This window comes from Beta vulgaris, chromosome 9 (genome assembly GCF_026745355.1).
Source record: "Beta vulgaris subsp. vulgaris cultivar EL10 chromosome 9, EL10.2, whole genome shotgun sequence".
NCBI lineage: Eukaryota > Viridiplantae > Streptophyta > Magnoliopsida > Caryophyllales > Amaranthaceae > Beta > Beta vulgaris.
The window spans coordinates 4,256,350-4,270,457 of NC_079210.1; the positions used below are offsets into that span (position 1 = coordinate 4,256,350).

At 37.7% G+C, this 14,108-nt stretch overlaps 1 protein-coding gene across 1 annotated transcript; it reads right to left on the bottom strand.

The window, feature by feature from the left end:
* Positions 1 to 555: 555 nt before the first annotated feature.
* Positions 556 to 2,680, bottom strand: LOC125493175 (glycine-rich protein 3 short isoform-like). Its single transcript, XM_048636242.2, has 2 exons — positions 2,502 to 2,680; positions 556 to 970 (listed from the first exon to the last, which is right to left on the bottom strand). The coding sequence occupies exons 1-2, from the start codon at positions 2,614 to 2,616 to the stop codon at positions 693 to 695; spliced, it is 393 nt and encodes a 130-aa protein (XP_048492199.1). The 5' UTR covers positions 2,617 to 2,680; the 3' UTR covers positions 556 to 692.
* Positions 2,681 to 14,108: the final 11,428 nt, after the last annotated feature.

Consider the following 14,108-nt stretch of genomic DNA (forward strand, 5'->3'; position numbering starts at 1 on the left):
AAGATATCGTAGGTCAAAGGTACGTCTTGGAGACTATATATGCAAAATAAAATGGGAACTATATTTTGGGAAGGAGGGAGTATGTTATAACACGATCTCGCATGACTATATATTTACCTATTATATATAAATCACAAATAATTATGGTAAAATACGTGAATAGTATCAAAGTATAAAGTGTGTAGTCCGTAGATTAAAGGAAAAAAGCTAAGGAAAGAGTAGTACAGAAAGAAAAAATCAGCAAAATTACGATTATGATCCGGCATTGATTGTCGCGGTATAAAATTACTAAGACCACCCGTAATTCATGAGAGCTTATCAACTTTCTTTTGTTACTAGCTCCTTCATAAACGTTCGGGCGCCTTTCGAGCGTTCCCTCACTTGTTGGAAGGCGGTAGCACGAGGCAATGGCCTATGATTAGCCCATAGATCCATTGACCACTGGTTTCGAAATAAGCGATCTTCTTCTTCTATAATTCAAACGTTTTTATTGATGAACGTTATACAATAGGCAACATGCATATCCATGACTATCACTCGTTTAGAACACACATAAAACCTAATTCACATTTTACACCATACATTTTCTTTGAAGAAACTCACACCGTCACCAAACATGATTTATAACACTTGAATCAACATAAGAACGGAAAGGAGAACAAAGCCAATGAGCCATCACTAATTATTAGTTACTAGTTATGAGGCTTGTTTTCAACGTGCTTTTCAACAGCCTCACCAGCATAAGCACAACACCTTCTGCAGCCATAGTATCCACGGTAGCAGCAACCAAAGCGGCAGTATCCGCCGCCTCGACCGCCATATCCACCACGACCTCCATAACCACCACCTGGGTAGCCACCATAGCCTCCCCCTGGATACCCACCGTAGCCTCCACCAGGATATCCACCATACCCACCTCCTGGATATCCTCCGTATTTGGCGTCCTCTACCTTGGTGTCACCTTTCTTATCTGCAACATGTAGTTACGTCGATCTATCACATTCACATATATAGGTATTTATTAAACTATTGGTGGATAGCCTCCAAATAAGAAGATAAAGGGACCATATTACGGTCCATGCATATATATTACTCATTATGTTTAGGTCACAAAGTTTTTGTTAAGTTTTTAATATATAATTCACAAAAATACATCATGAAATTTGCAGTAGGAACCTAATTAATAATAGCCTTCACAGGCAAAAACTTTCTAATTAAGGGGGAAAAGGCTTAACCTAAGATGGATGTGCGTGGTTGCCTAGTTTACAAAAAGGAGACACTTCACTTGTCATGTATCTATTTGTCTGTTTCGAATTTGGAGAAATTATATGCTTATATGGTCAAGCTTTAGAAACACTAATTCAGTTTTTAGTCATTATTGCACACTTATTACAATGATAATTATGTTAATATCCTCACGAATCTAACAAAATTCTATTTGACTATATTTTCTCTCATATAGTATTGCAAGATAGCTTAACAAAGTTATGATAAATAGTGCCAAAAAGTAGATGGTGCAAGTAAAAAAAAAAATCGACGATGTAGTTTTTTAAGGTAAGATAAAGATCCCTTAGAAATGCAGAAATATTCGGAATCCCACTATAAAAAAGGGTGAGAATAGAACCCTTGTACGTACAACTCACAAGGCCAGAATGAGGGTCTTCAAACAACTAGGTCACCCTTGATGTTTTTTTTTTTTAAATATTAGGTAAGAAGAAATTCTTTAGTCTATTCTCGGACATGGTCCCGATCTAGTATATGTACACCCAACCCTCTTTTAAAGCCAATTAAGCACATGCTTGGAATAGAAATTGAACACTAGAATTCACCACGAAAGATGAAAAGGCGCACCATTTGAACCAATCACAATAGACAAGGATCGATATTGACCAAGTGCTTGGGTGACCCTCCTTCTACCCTGTGATAGGGACACAAAAACTTCCCCTTGCAAGAAGGATCCCCACTTTCTCGCACTTTTTGTAAGGGGATTCCCTTACCCGAAATCTTATATTTCGAATCTTATATATATCTTAAGGGAGTGTCCATATTTTAGATTTTTTCCCTAATCAGGTTCACTAGTAACGATATACCTAGATCAACCCTCTCTTAAGACAATCCAGGATAAAAAAGAGAGGACCGGCCACCCCCTTACCCCAAACTATTGTTGCTAGGATTTGATCCCTAGTCTATCGAGTGGAGAAGAGTAGTTAATACACTAAACTAGTGTGTAGAAGGTCGAATACAATTACTTATGCTTTCAAGAGAAAATAAAGTATTTTGTATTTCGAATCTTGTTGTTACGTTAGTAATTTAATTTGAACTATCAACTAAACTAGCTAATACACACATGACTAAGCATTTAGTATAATAATATTAGAAGGATATTTGTTTCACATGCAACAAATTTATTGAAAGCTAGGATAAATGACATTTAGGATGGAGCCAATAGTTCCTAATAGGGGTAAGACTTTTGAAAAATGGGAAACAAGAAGCTATCTTACCCTTAATCTGTTCAGAAGTGGTTGAAGTTTTGGTCAAGTCTTTAGCTGCAGCCTCAGAAGAGATTAAGAGAGCAATAGCCAAAAGACTAAACAAGAGAAAAACCTTAGAAGCCATTTTTCTTAAAACTCTAAAATTTAATATATTTAGGGTTTGGATGGTGAAGAGTGAGTTGAATTTCAATCCTATAGGCTATGCCTATATATAGGCCCTTCAAAGGGTGATGCTGGTGCAAGAACCAGAATTAATGAAGGAAGATACTAGTATATCGGTTTAGTTGGCTGTTGCGCTGATAGCTGCACATTAATGGCAAGCTGCCATTGGCTACAAGCAAGTGACAATAGTTCATTATTGGAAATGCAATTTGATCAGAGATTCAAAGTCTTCATTCCCCCTTGTGGCATGTGGGGCTATCCGCTATAGTTGCTGGATTTAGATTTAAAGCAGTAATCTTTGCTGTTTTTATGTGGGTATTGACGGCCCGTTTGGTTAGTGGTTATAAATAGTGGTAATGGTAATGAAATTTAGTGTAAATTTGTAAAGATTTTCACATATCCATAACCATGGGAATGAAACTTTATCACAAAACATGGATTTTCCTTTATAAATTTTCATTACCACCTAATACCACATTCCCAAGTGGTAATGGATAGTAATGAGATTTTAGGAAGAAAATGGATATCTTGTGATTAAGTAGCATTACCATTGGTAATGACATTGAATTCCTAGTACAAATTTACACTATAATACATTACCATTCCCACCATTTATAACCTCTTACCAAACGGACCGTGAGAGCCAACTAGGTCAATTATATAAATTGATTATAAAATCAGGTCTTGAGCATCATCTTGTTAGTGGTTGCTATTTTAGGACTTCTATGAGGTCCTAGATCTCCTTGTTCCACACAAGTGACAATTAAGGATCAGTTGCCACTCGCTTTAATTATATAGTAAAATAAAATAATAAAGAGACAATGAAATATATATATAGAAAAAAAGAGATATTTACCCCATAGATTTATAGAAATAGCTCCAAACAATTTCGTCCTAAAGATGGATTTGGGGTTGAAGATGCTAATATAACGAAGTGACTCATATCCATTCATAGACAACCTCTCTACCGACATAATTTGATTCAGAATCACAATATAATTAAAAGGAGTTAAGCATAGTATATGATACTAAACTTCACACAAAGTTGCAGTTTACTCATCCTAATTGTAAAAGTTGCAATTTACTTACCACTAGTACAAAAAAGTTGATTTGCGTCTCCTGATTTGCATCGGACAGTTGTACAAAGGACGCAATTAGGAAAATTGGGTCATGTTATAATCCACGCGACGCAAATTAAACATAATGTGTGTTGGATCTTGCCTTCCATTCGACGCAAATTAGTGATTTGCATCGAATGGAAATAAGGTGCATTGCAAATCATAAATTAACTATCTGCGTCGCACGTAAGAAGAGGTGCGATGCAAATCACATAAATCACCTTGTAATATAAATTCACCCCACTTCTCCATTCATATCTCAGACCCAATTCATCAGCAACCGTTTCTCTCCTTCTCTCTCACCTTCTCCCTCATCTCATCTATCTCACCTACCTTCATCTCTCTCATCTCTCACCTTTCTTCATCCCTCTCGTCTCTCCTTCCACCTGCAAATCTACGAAGGAACGCCTCACCTTCCTCCATATCGTCTCTCCTTCCACCTGCAAATCTACGAAGGAACGCCAAAAGCGAAGGCATCTCTCTCATCTCTCCTTCGCATCAAGCACTGAGCGACAATCTGACGGAGTGTTAGGACTTGCGGGCAACAACTTTAGTTTCCGGTGAGACACAAGTGCAATGAAATTGAGTAGAGCATTGAAGTAGCGAGCAATTATCAGAAGTTTCATGATAAATTTTCGCTTTTTGAAGCAACGAAAGGACAATACTTTCCTCAAGTCTAAAGGTTGCACCGTGGATGCCTTCTTCCATTAGTTGAATTTTGTATTTTATTATTATTTTTTCTTACTTCTAAACAATTTCAGTGTAGTTGTGAGAATTTCACTTGGAATGACAAGGGTCTTAGTAGAATAGCGATAGAAGTAATAGGGGAAGGTTATAGGGACGAGGAGGTTTGATTTGCTATAAAAGATATACACCCTACTAAATGCCCGGGACCCGATGACATTCAACAAATTTTCTTCCAGAAATATTGGAAAATGGTTAAGGATTAAGTTTATGGCTTAGTCAAGAATTGAATCTGTACCTCTACCCTACACGAGTCAATTAATGAGTCCTATATTTCATTAAATCCTAACAACATTAAAGAATTGCGTCCCATAGGACTTTGTAATACCATTTACAAGATTTTAATGAAAATTATGGCTAATAGGACTAAACCCTCCTTAAACGAAATCATTAATCCTATTCAGTCCAGTTTTGTCCCTGGTCGAAATATTCTGGATAATATTCTAGTCATTAAGGAAGTGGCCAACACTTTCAAGAAAGCCAATAACACTAAAAGAATAATGGCCTTTAAAGTTGATATTTCTAAAGCGTAGTACGATAGTCTAGAATGGGGAATCATTAAAGATACTCTTGTTCCCTACCCTTATGGTTAAACTGATCATGAATTGCATTCATACTCCAAAAATATATGTTCTTTGCAATAGGGAGATCACACAACAGTTCTACCCATCTAGGGGTTTAAGGCAAGGGGATCCCCTTTCGTCGTATATCACTAGTGGAAAAATAAGGAAGGGCTGCGCTAAAAAATGCCATTAGGGCTGCGCTATTTGACAGCAGCCCTTTCAATAGCAACCCTTCACTTTTTAAGTAGGGCTGCGCTTTTCAAACGCAGCCCTTCACAACGAAGGGCTGCGCTTTTACCTAAAAAGCGCAGCCCTTCCTACCAAAAAAATATATAAAATTTTTCTTTTTCACATTTTTTTACTCATATATTAATCTCACATTTTCTGAATTTAAACATTTGCATTAAACCTTAAAGTAAACCATCCAAATCCAAAAGGGGAATAGGAAATATGGTCAGGAAAACTAAAACTAAAACAGGAAATCAAAAAATGTTATCACAATGCAACTAAACCCAAAACAAAAAAAAAGAACGAAACGAAAATGAAAAAAAGGAACAAAAACTAAAATACAGAAGAGAAAAATTATAGATCTGAAATACAAGAACATTAATCAAAACAAAGATTAAGAAATTATAGATCTGAAAAACGAAAAATCTATAACTTGTGGTTTTCGTTGCCGGAGTTCAACCTGCGTTCAGTGAGAAAACGATGAAAAAGCCCTTAGCCATGCGTTCAGATCTGACGAAAAAGACCAACTACCAAAAAAGCCCTTAGCCCTGCGTTCAGGCAGAAAAAATGAATAGAGAATCAGAAATTGGGGTTTCGCTATTTACAGTATCACAATGGCAGGAATTAGAGCATCAAGCTTTGATCTACAAGTATTTAATTGCTGGACTTCCTATTCAAAATTAATAAAACATAAAAGAAGTTGCTCGCCTAAATGGAACCTGATAAATCAAGTGGATTTCAGTTGAACTTGGAGAAAAAAGATCAGATTTTCAATTTGTAAAATCAGTTTACTGCTGTCATACTAATTGATTACAGACAGCAAAAAGAAAAAAAGTGGTAAAAAGTAAGGAAGAAAAGAAAGAGAGGAAAGTAATAGACCTGAGTTTGCGAAGGCCAGTTTTTTGACCAGTTTTGGTAAGAACGTCGAGATATTCTCCTTCCGCTTGAACAGGACCAGCCATGGCCGCTAATTGATATTCTCCACCGGATCTAGTTCTTCCTATTCAAAATAGCTTCAATTCATGGCCGCTAAAAAGTATTAGTATGTCGTCTTCTAGATTCTTCCATCGACGAATCGACCCTCTTGTAAATTGCTCTCAATTTAAGCAAACCCTAATTTTTGTTGGGTGGATTTTTTTGTTGATATTTTTACTGATACAAGAGGGAGGGTGGGAGAGAAGAGAGGGAAGAGGGAGGTTGAGAGAGAAGAGAGAGAAGAGGGAGGGTGAGAGAGAAGCGTGAGAGAGAGAGGCGTGAGAGAGAGAGGCGTGAGAGAGAGGTGTGAGAGAGAGAGGATAAAGTTTAAATTGTGAGGGCTACGCTTAATCCTTTTTTTTTTAAAAAAAAACCCATAGAAGGGTTGCGCTTTTTAAAAAAGCGTAGCCCTTCTATAACAGTAGGGCTACGCTTTTTAAACAAGCGCAACCCTTCACAAAACAGGGCTGCGCTTGTCTAAAAAACACAGCCCTTCTCTTTACAGTAGCGCTGCGTTATTTAGACAAGCGCAACCCTTCTATGTGAAGGGCTGCGCTTTTCTATTAAAACGCAGCCCTACTGTATAGAAGGACTGCGTAATGAAGAAACCGCAGCCCTTCCTTTTTTTCCCCTAGTGTATTTTTGTGCTGTGCATGGAAAGAATTTCATGTTTAATTGAGGATGAGGTTAATCAAAAAAGTTGGATACATATTATAATTACTAAAAACATTGATATATCCCACATTTTCTGTGGTGATGATGATTTTATGGTTGGTAAAGCTTCAGTTGAAAATGTTCATAATATTTTACATGCCATAAAAGAATTTGGGATGATGTTTGGCTTGTTCATGAATACGTAAAAGTCTAAACTGGTCTTCCTTTGTAAGACCCCTCCTTCACTTAGACATTTAATTAGTAAGGAGGCTAATATGTCTAGTCAACCTCCTTTCGCAAGTATTTAGGGGTAACTATTCATACCAATAAACTGAAAAGGAGAGACTACCATGACATGTTAAGAAAGACTAAGGATAGAACAGCTAACAGGCAAGCCAAACTTATAACAATTGCTGGTAGGAAGACCCTTATCAAATATGTTCTGAACATTTCCCCTATATTTCTATGCAATCTTCCCTTCTCCCTTGTTCTGTCTTGAATGAGATTGAAGAGAACTGCAAGAAATTTCTATGGAATGCAATCAACAGGTCACATTACATCCCTAGAATGGGGTGGAACAAAGTGTCTAAACCAATCAACCTAGGGGGATTAGGCTTTAGAATCTTACCTTTATGGCAAAATTGGGATGGAGTATCATAAGAGAAGACAATAAACTATGTGTTAAAATTATTAGGTCAAAATATTTAAGGAAATCCGCCTTTCAAAATATTAATCCAAAAAACGAGAATTCACCTTTTTGGAGGATATTTTGAAAGGTAGGGATATCTTAAATGAAGGCAAGATTCACAAGGTGGGGGATGGAGCTAGTATTTCTCTTTGGTTCCATAGGTGGGTAGGTGATACTGAGCTTTGCAGTTGTAACATCAGACCAATTCCATCCTTCATGGAGCACTAGAGAGTCTAAAATATTATAAGAAATGGGAGGTGGAATATAAGCTGTCTAGTAGGTAATCTCCTCGTGGAGCTCTTTAACCTAATACAATTGATGCATTTGTCTTCTTTTTGTGATGATCAACTTGCGTGGGGGCTAAAGAATCCTGGAATGTTTGATATTAAAAGTGCTTTTAGGGTTGTTGATCCTCCCAAATTTTATTTTAAAAATATTCATATAAATTGCCACAAAGTTTGGAAGTTGCCAATCCCTTATAAATACAGAATGTTGGTTTGTCATTTACTTCACGAAATTCTCCCGGTGGGAAGTGTGTCAGCTAGGACAATGAAAAATCTCAATCCAAATTGCTCCAGATGTGGTTCGATAGTGGATGATCATCTCCATTTATTTAGAGATTTCTATGCATCTAGAGTAATTTGGGTCATGACTTTGGTTCCCAATAAAAACATACACCCCCCAAATTTATCTCTCTTTTTTAATTCAAAATGGGCTGAATGGATGCAACTAAATGTGGAGCACGACACTGATTAGGTGATGCTGTTTGGTGTTACAATTTGGCATCTATGGAAAAGCCGCAATGAAACGGTTTTTGAGCATAGGATGAGACACTCAAGGTATTTTTTTAATAGTTTAACGGCAGACCTTGTGGCAAATTCTGATTTTATGCTTTTCAAGGATAAAGGAAAAGGACAAATGTCAGAAGCTAGAGTTTTGCAATGGAAGCTACTTGATGCTGGATTTCACAAACTAAATGCAGATGCTAGTTGGAAATTAATTGACCTGATTCTTGGGTTTCTCGATCAAAGCCAAAGCCAGAGATCCTGCTCATGTTGAATTATTGGCACTCAAGAAAGTTCTGACATAACTAAAGACTTTGGAATCCAGAAGCTTCAAATCAAGATGGATGCATCTATGATTCATAAAATGTTGAAGGAAGTGGAGGACTACGGTCTGCATCAACTTGGAATGATAATGCAAGAGGTAGCTGGCTATGTAAAGACCAACTTTGAAGCCCAGTTCTTGCATGTGAAGAGAGACGCTAACATGGTAGCTAACAAACTAGCGAAGTTTGGGATGGAGATCCAAGATGATATAAAGACCCATATTCTTATTCCAACTTTTTTACAGGAAGACATGAAAAAGGAATTTCTAGGGGTCATTGTTCTTGAAGATTAGGCCTAATGGTAATTTTAGTAGGTGTATGTATGTTGTTTAATTCCAATAGGTGCTTAAAAACTTATGGTATTTCGACTATATTGGTTGGTTGGTTATTGAGACTTAGCTATATGCTGAGACTGTATTGTTGAGGAGGGTACACTTTTTGTAGCACCCCGACCCATACGGAGTCGAGTATATCGTCACCAATGCGCATCCAGGGCCAACAACTGTCCTCAATAACCAACACAAGTTCTTTCGGCGCATTTTGTCCTCACTCATGCGCACCCTGAGAAACTTCCCAGGAGGTCACCCATACCAAGACTACTCCAAGCCAAGCACGCTTAACTGTGAAGTAACTAAGGAAATAAGCTCCCTAAAAGAAAGATGCATCTTGTTGGAATGAGTAGCCTGCTAAATCCCTTTAAAGCAATCATGAGGGGTATTACACTGTTGCTCTTCCTACAGCTGCATACAGTACATCTCTACTCTCAAGGAATATTTGGGTGTGTGGGATCATGTGCCAATGATCAGTAATCAATTAATGCTGTTGTACTGCTGTCTTTTTTCTATTTGTCCTGTAGTCCTAAAGGCTGTTGCACAACTGACTATGTTGATTCCATGTTTGCGTTGTCATCATGGTTTCTCCTAGGTTTAGCATACTATTTAAGCTCTTAAAGTGCCGTTGTAAGGAACACAAATGGAATGAAAGAAATCTGGATTACAGAGAACAATTCTCTCTATGATATCATCAATGTTATTTAGATATTCTTAGTATAAATTTCTTTATGGTATCAGAGCTAAGGCTCCAAAATTACAAAAACTCTTTGAAATAGTATAGAAAAATGACAAAAGATCATGTCTTTAAGTTTCTAAAACAGTATGGCTGGTTCAAACACTACTATTGATGTTACTAGTCCACTATACCTACATCCCTCTGATGGAAATAACTTCATGAACATTGAAAAGCTTCAACGTTCTGCAAACTATATATCATGGAGAAGATCTATGGAAATTGGCTTAGCCACAAAGAGAAAGCTGGGGTTCGTAACTGGAGTCCTAAAGAAGGATGAGAAAGATGATGTGAAGATTGAAGCATGGGAAACTTGCAACAATATGATTATCTATTGGATACTTGGATCTGTTTCGGAATCTATAAAATGATCCATAATGTTCATGAGTAATGCAAGAGAGATATGGGATCAGTTAGAGAGGAGATTTCCTCTCACAAATGGAACTAGGAAGTACAAAATCTGTAAAGATTTGTATGAAGCAAAGCAGTAGGGTAAGCTAGTAAGTGAGTACTATACTCAAATGAGATGTTATTGGGAGGAGCTTGAATTTCTTAATGCATTGCCTCCAATAACAAAAGTAACAGCTGAAATCACAAATTTTGTTCAAACTTTAAATAGATAACTCGAAGAACAAAAGTTGTTTCAATTTCTAAATGGCCTAGATGAGGCATTTGGAATGTAGAGAAGCCAACTGCTCATGATGAGCCCTTTACCAACTGTAGAAACAGCTTGTAGTTTCCTGGAGCAAGAAGAAGCTCAGAGAGAGGTATTGGGTTAAGTGAAGGAGGAAGGAGAAACTCTTGCCATGTTCAGTAGAGGGACAGGGGGATCGGAGTTGTGAATAGTGGAGTAACTGGTATGCAGTGCTTAGTGTGTGGAAAAAGTGGTCACACACAAGAGAAATGTTGGTTTGTGATTGACTTTCCTAACAATCATCCTAAAGGAAATAATCATGGAACAAACCAACACAAGGGAAAAGCAAGAACTGGTGGAAACCAGTCAAGATGGAACAAAGGAAAGTCTGGTGAAAGCAAGGTTGCTGCTACTGCTCAAGGACAACTCCACAATGATGTTGTCTCAACAGCAAGCAGTGCAACAACAATCACAGCTCAATAACTAGAGCAGTTGATGAGATTGCTACCTACACCATCAAAGAGCAATGACAAAGATGATGAAATGGATATAAACTACTCAGGTATGGTCTCATGTTACTTTTTCAGAAACTGTAAAGAACATTGAATGGATTATTGAATCTGGTGCTTCAGATCGTATGACTGACACCTATGAAATTTTGTGTGAACCCAGTATATGTAAAAGGGAGTCACTGATTAATTTACCAAATGGTGAAACTTCAAAAATATCACACATACGGAATGTTGTGCTTAAGAATGATATAAATCTCAAACATGTTCTGTATATACCATCTTTTAAACATAATATTTTATCTGTTAAAAAGATGTGTAAGGATATGAAGTGCAAAACTGTGTTCTTTGACAACTATTGTATCATTCAAGAGTGTGAAAGTAATGTTTTGAAAGGAGTTGGAAGAGGTGAAAATGGCTCATACTACCTATTAAATGAACCAGTGAGGGAGACCCTATGTAAGGTGAGAGAGAAGACTATTGAATGTTTGAGAGTGAAGGAAAAGAGTTCAGCTATGACAGCAAGTGCTCATGATAATATTCCTAACACTGTGAAAAATGTGCCTACAGTGAGTAAAGAAACACTCTGGCACCACAGGTTAGGACATGCTCCTCTGAAAAAACTTGCTATGATAAAAGAAATTAAGGTAAGAAATGAATGCAAGGATGTGTGTCTCACTTATCCATTAGCAAAATTTACCAAACTACCTTTCACTCAGAGTGACTCAAGAACTAGTGAGCTTTTTGAGTTGGTTCACATAGATACATGGGGGGCCATACAAGGTGAGCTACAAGGGAAAATTTATGTATTTTCTCACTCTTGTAGATGACCACTCAAGAGTAACTTGGGTGTATCTACTCAAGCTGAAATATGATGCATTTGCAGCCCTTCAGAGCTTTGTTAACATGACAAAAACACAGTTTGGGAAGTAAATCAAGATCATAAGATCTGATAATGCTTTGGAATTTGATGACAACAATAGTGTAAACCATTATTTGATAAGCTAGGGGTGGTGCATCAAACATCATGTGTGGACAGGCCACAACAAAATGGAAGAGCAGAAAGGAAGCATAGAAACATACTGAGCTCTGAGGTTTCAGGCTGGCCTACCCTTGCAATTATGGGGTGATTGTATGATGACAGCTACACATATCACTAATAGGCTGCCAAGTATGATTTTAGGGAAGAAAAGCCCTTATGAAGTCTTCTTTGGGAAGATACCAGATTACAAACACTTGAAGGCCTTTGGATGTATGACATTTGCCTACTATCCAGAGAGGAAGAAAGATATGTTTCAGGCCAGGGAAGTCCCATGTGTGTTTATAGGGTACCCTCTCACTCAAAAAGGATACAAGTTGCATAGTCTTCTCACTGGTACATCCTTTGTGTCAAGGGATGTGAAGTTTTATGAAACTATCTACCCTTTCGATGTTTTTCATACTACTTAGGCTGACAATCACAATAAACTAGAGCAAGCTCCTGAGAGAATTATCTATGATGATGAAGCAGAAAGGGAAGTGACAGCTAAAAATGATGACAGAGGAAGTGAAGAAGTTGTAGTTTTGAGAAAGTCTAGTAGAGAGCACATAACTCCTACTTGGCATGGTGATTACCAAATCAGTGCCAACTTTGTTCAAAAAGTTGCAACAACACAAGTTACAGACAAGTTTATGTCTTTTAGGTACTGTAATGAAAGCACCAGATCCTAGGTGTTTCAAGGAAGCTGTGGAACACAAACACTGGATGATGGTAATGAATGAAGAGCTAGATGCTCTTAAAGGAAATGGGACTTGGGAGATTACTAATCTACCTACTGGCAAGCATTCCATAGGCTACAAATGATTGTATACAACCAAGTATGATCCTCATAGAAACAGTAAAAAGTACAAGTCAAGACTTGTAGTCCTTGGCAACAGACAACAATATGGTGTAGACTATGGGGAAACTTTTGCACCAGTGGCTAAACTAACTACTGTAAGGGCTCTTCTAGCTGTTGCAGCTATTAGAGGCTGGCACACACATCAAATGGATGTGAATAATGCCTTCCTTCATGGTGAATTGGATGAAACACTCTACATGAAGCTCCCACCTGGATATGAGGGTCAAGGGTTTAGGTTTGATCATAACTCTTCAAACAACTACTCAAGCAATACTCGCTCTCCATCTAAGGTGTGCATGCTATTGAAATCATTGTATGGGCTTAAACAAGCTTCGATCCAAGCCAATGGTTTGCTAAGTTAAGTACTATTTTGAAAAACAATTACTTTACTCAATCCAAAACTGACTACTCCTTGTTCACAAAGGAATCTGAAGGGGTGTTTGTAGGCATTCTAGCCTATGTTGATGATTTGATTCTCACTGGAAATGATTTAGCAGCTATTGCTCAAGCTAAACATTGCTTGTGTACTGAAATCAAGATGAAAGACCTTGGTGACTTAAGATACTTCTTAGGAATAGAAGTTGATAGTAGCTCAGAAGGAATCTTTCTCTCTCAAAGAAAATACATAGAAGACTTGATGTTTCAATATAACATGGTTCAGTACAGGACTCTTAAGCTGCCCATGGACACTCATGTTAAACTATTGTCAACTGAAGGTGAGCCACTTCCTCATCCAGAAGTCTACCGGAAGCTCATAGGCAAGCTCATATATCTAACCATAACTAGGCGAGATATATCATACACAGTTCATGTGTTGAGCCAATTTATGCACAAGCCTACCTCAGTCACTTTCAAGCTGCTAAAAGAGTACTTAGGTAACTAGCAGGGTCACAAACTTAGGGTATCTTACTTGCAGCTAACTCTACAGCTTAGTTGAAGGCTTATTGTGATAGTGATTGGGCTGGATGTCCCAACACCAGGAGATCCACATCAGGGTTTTGTCTACTGCTAGGACAATCTCCTATTTCTTGGAAATTCAAGAAACAAATTGTTGTAGCAAGGTCAACAGCTAAAGTAGAATACAGGAGCACGACCATGACTATGTGTGAAGTTTTGTGGGTCAAGTAGTTGCTTAAAGAAGTAGGCCTGAAACATCTTGGAGCAACACCTTTATTCTGTGATCAGGCAGCTTTAGCCATTGTTGCTAACCTTGTGCACCATGAGAAGACTAAGTATGTTGGCATAGATCGCCATTTCATCATGGATCCAGTTGCTGGTGGGGAGGTTG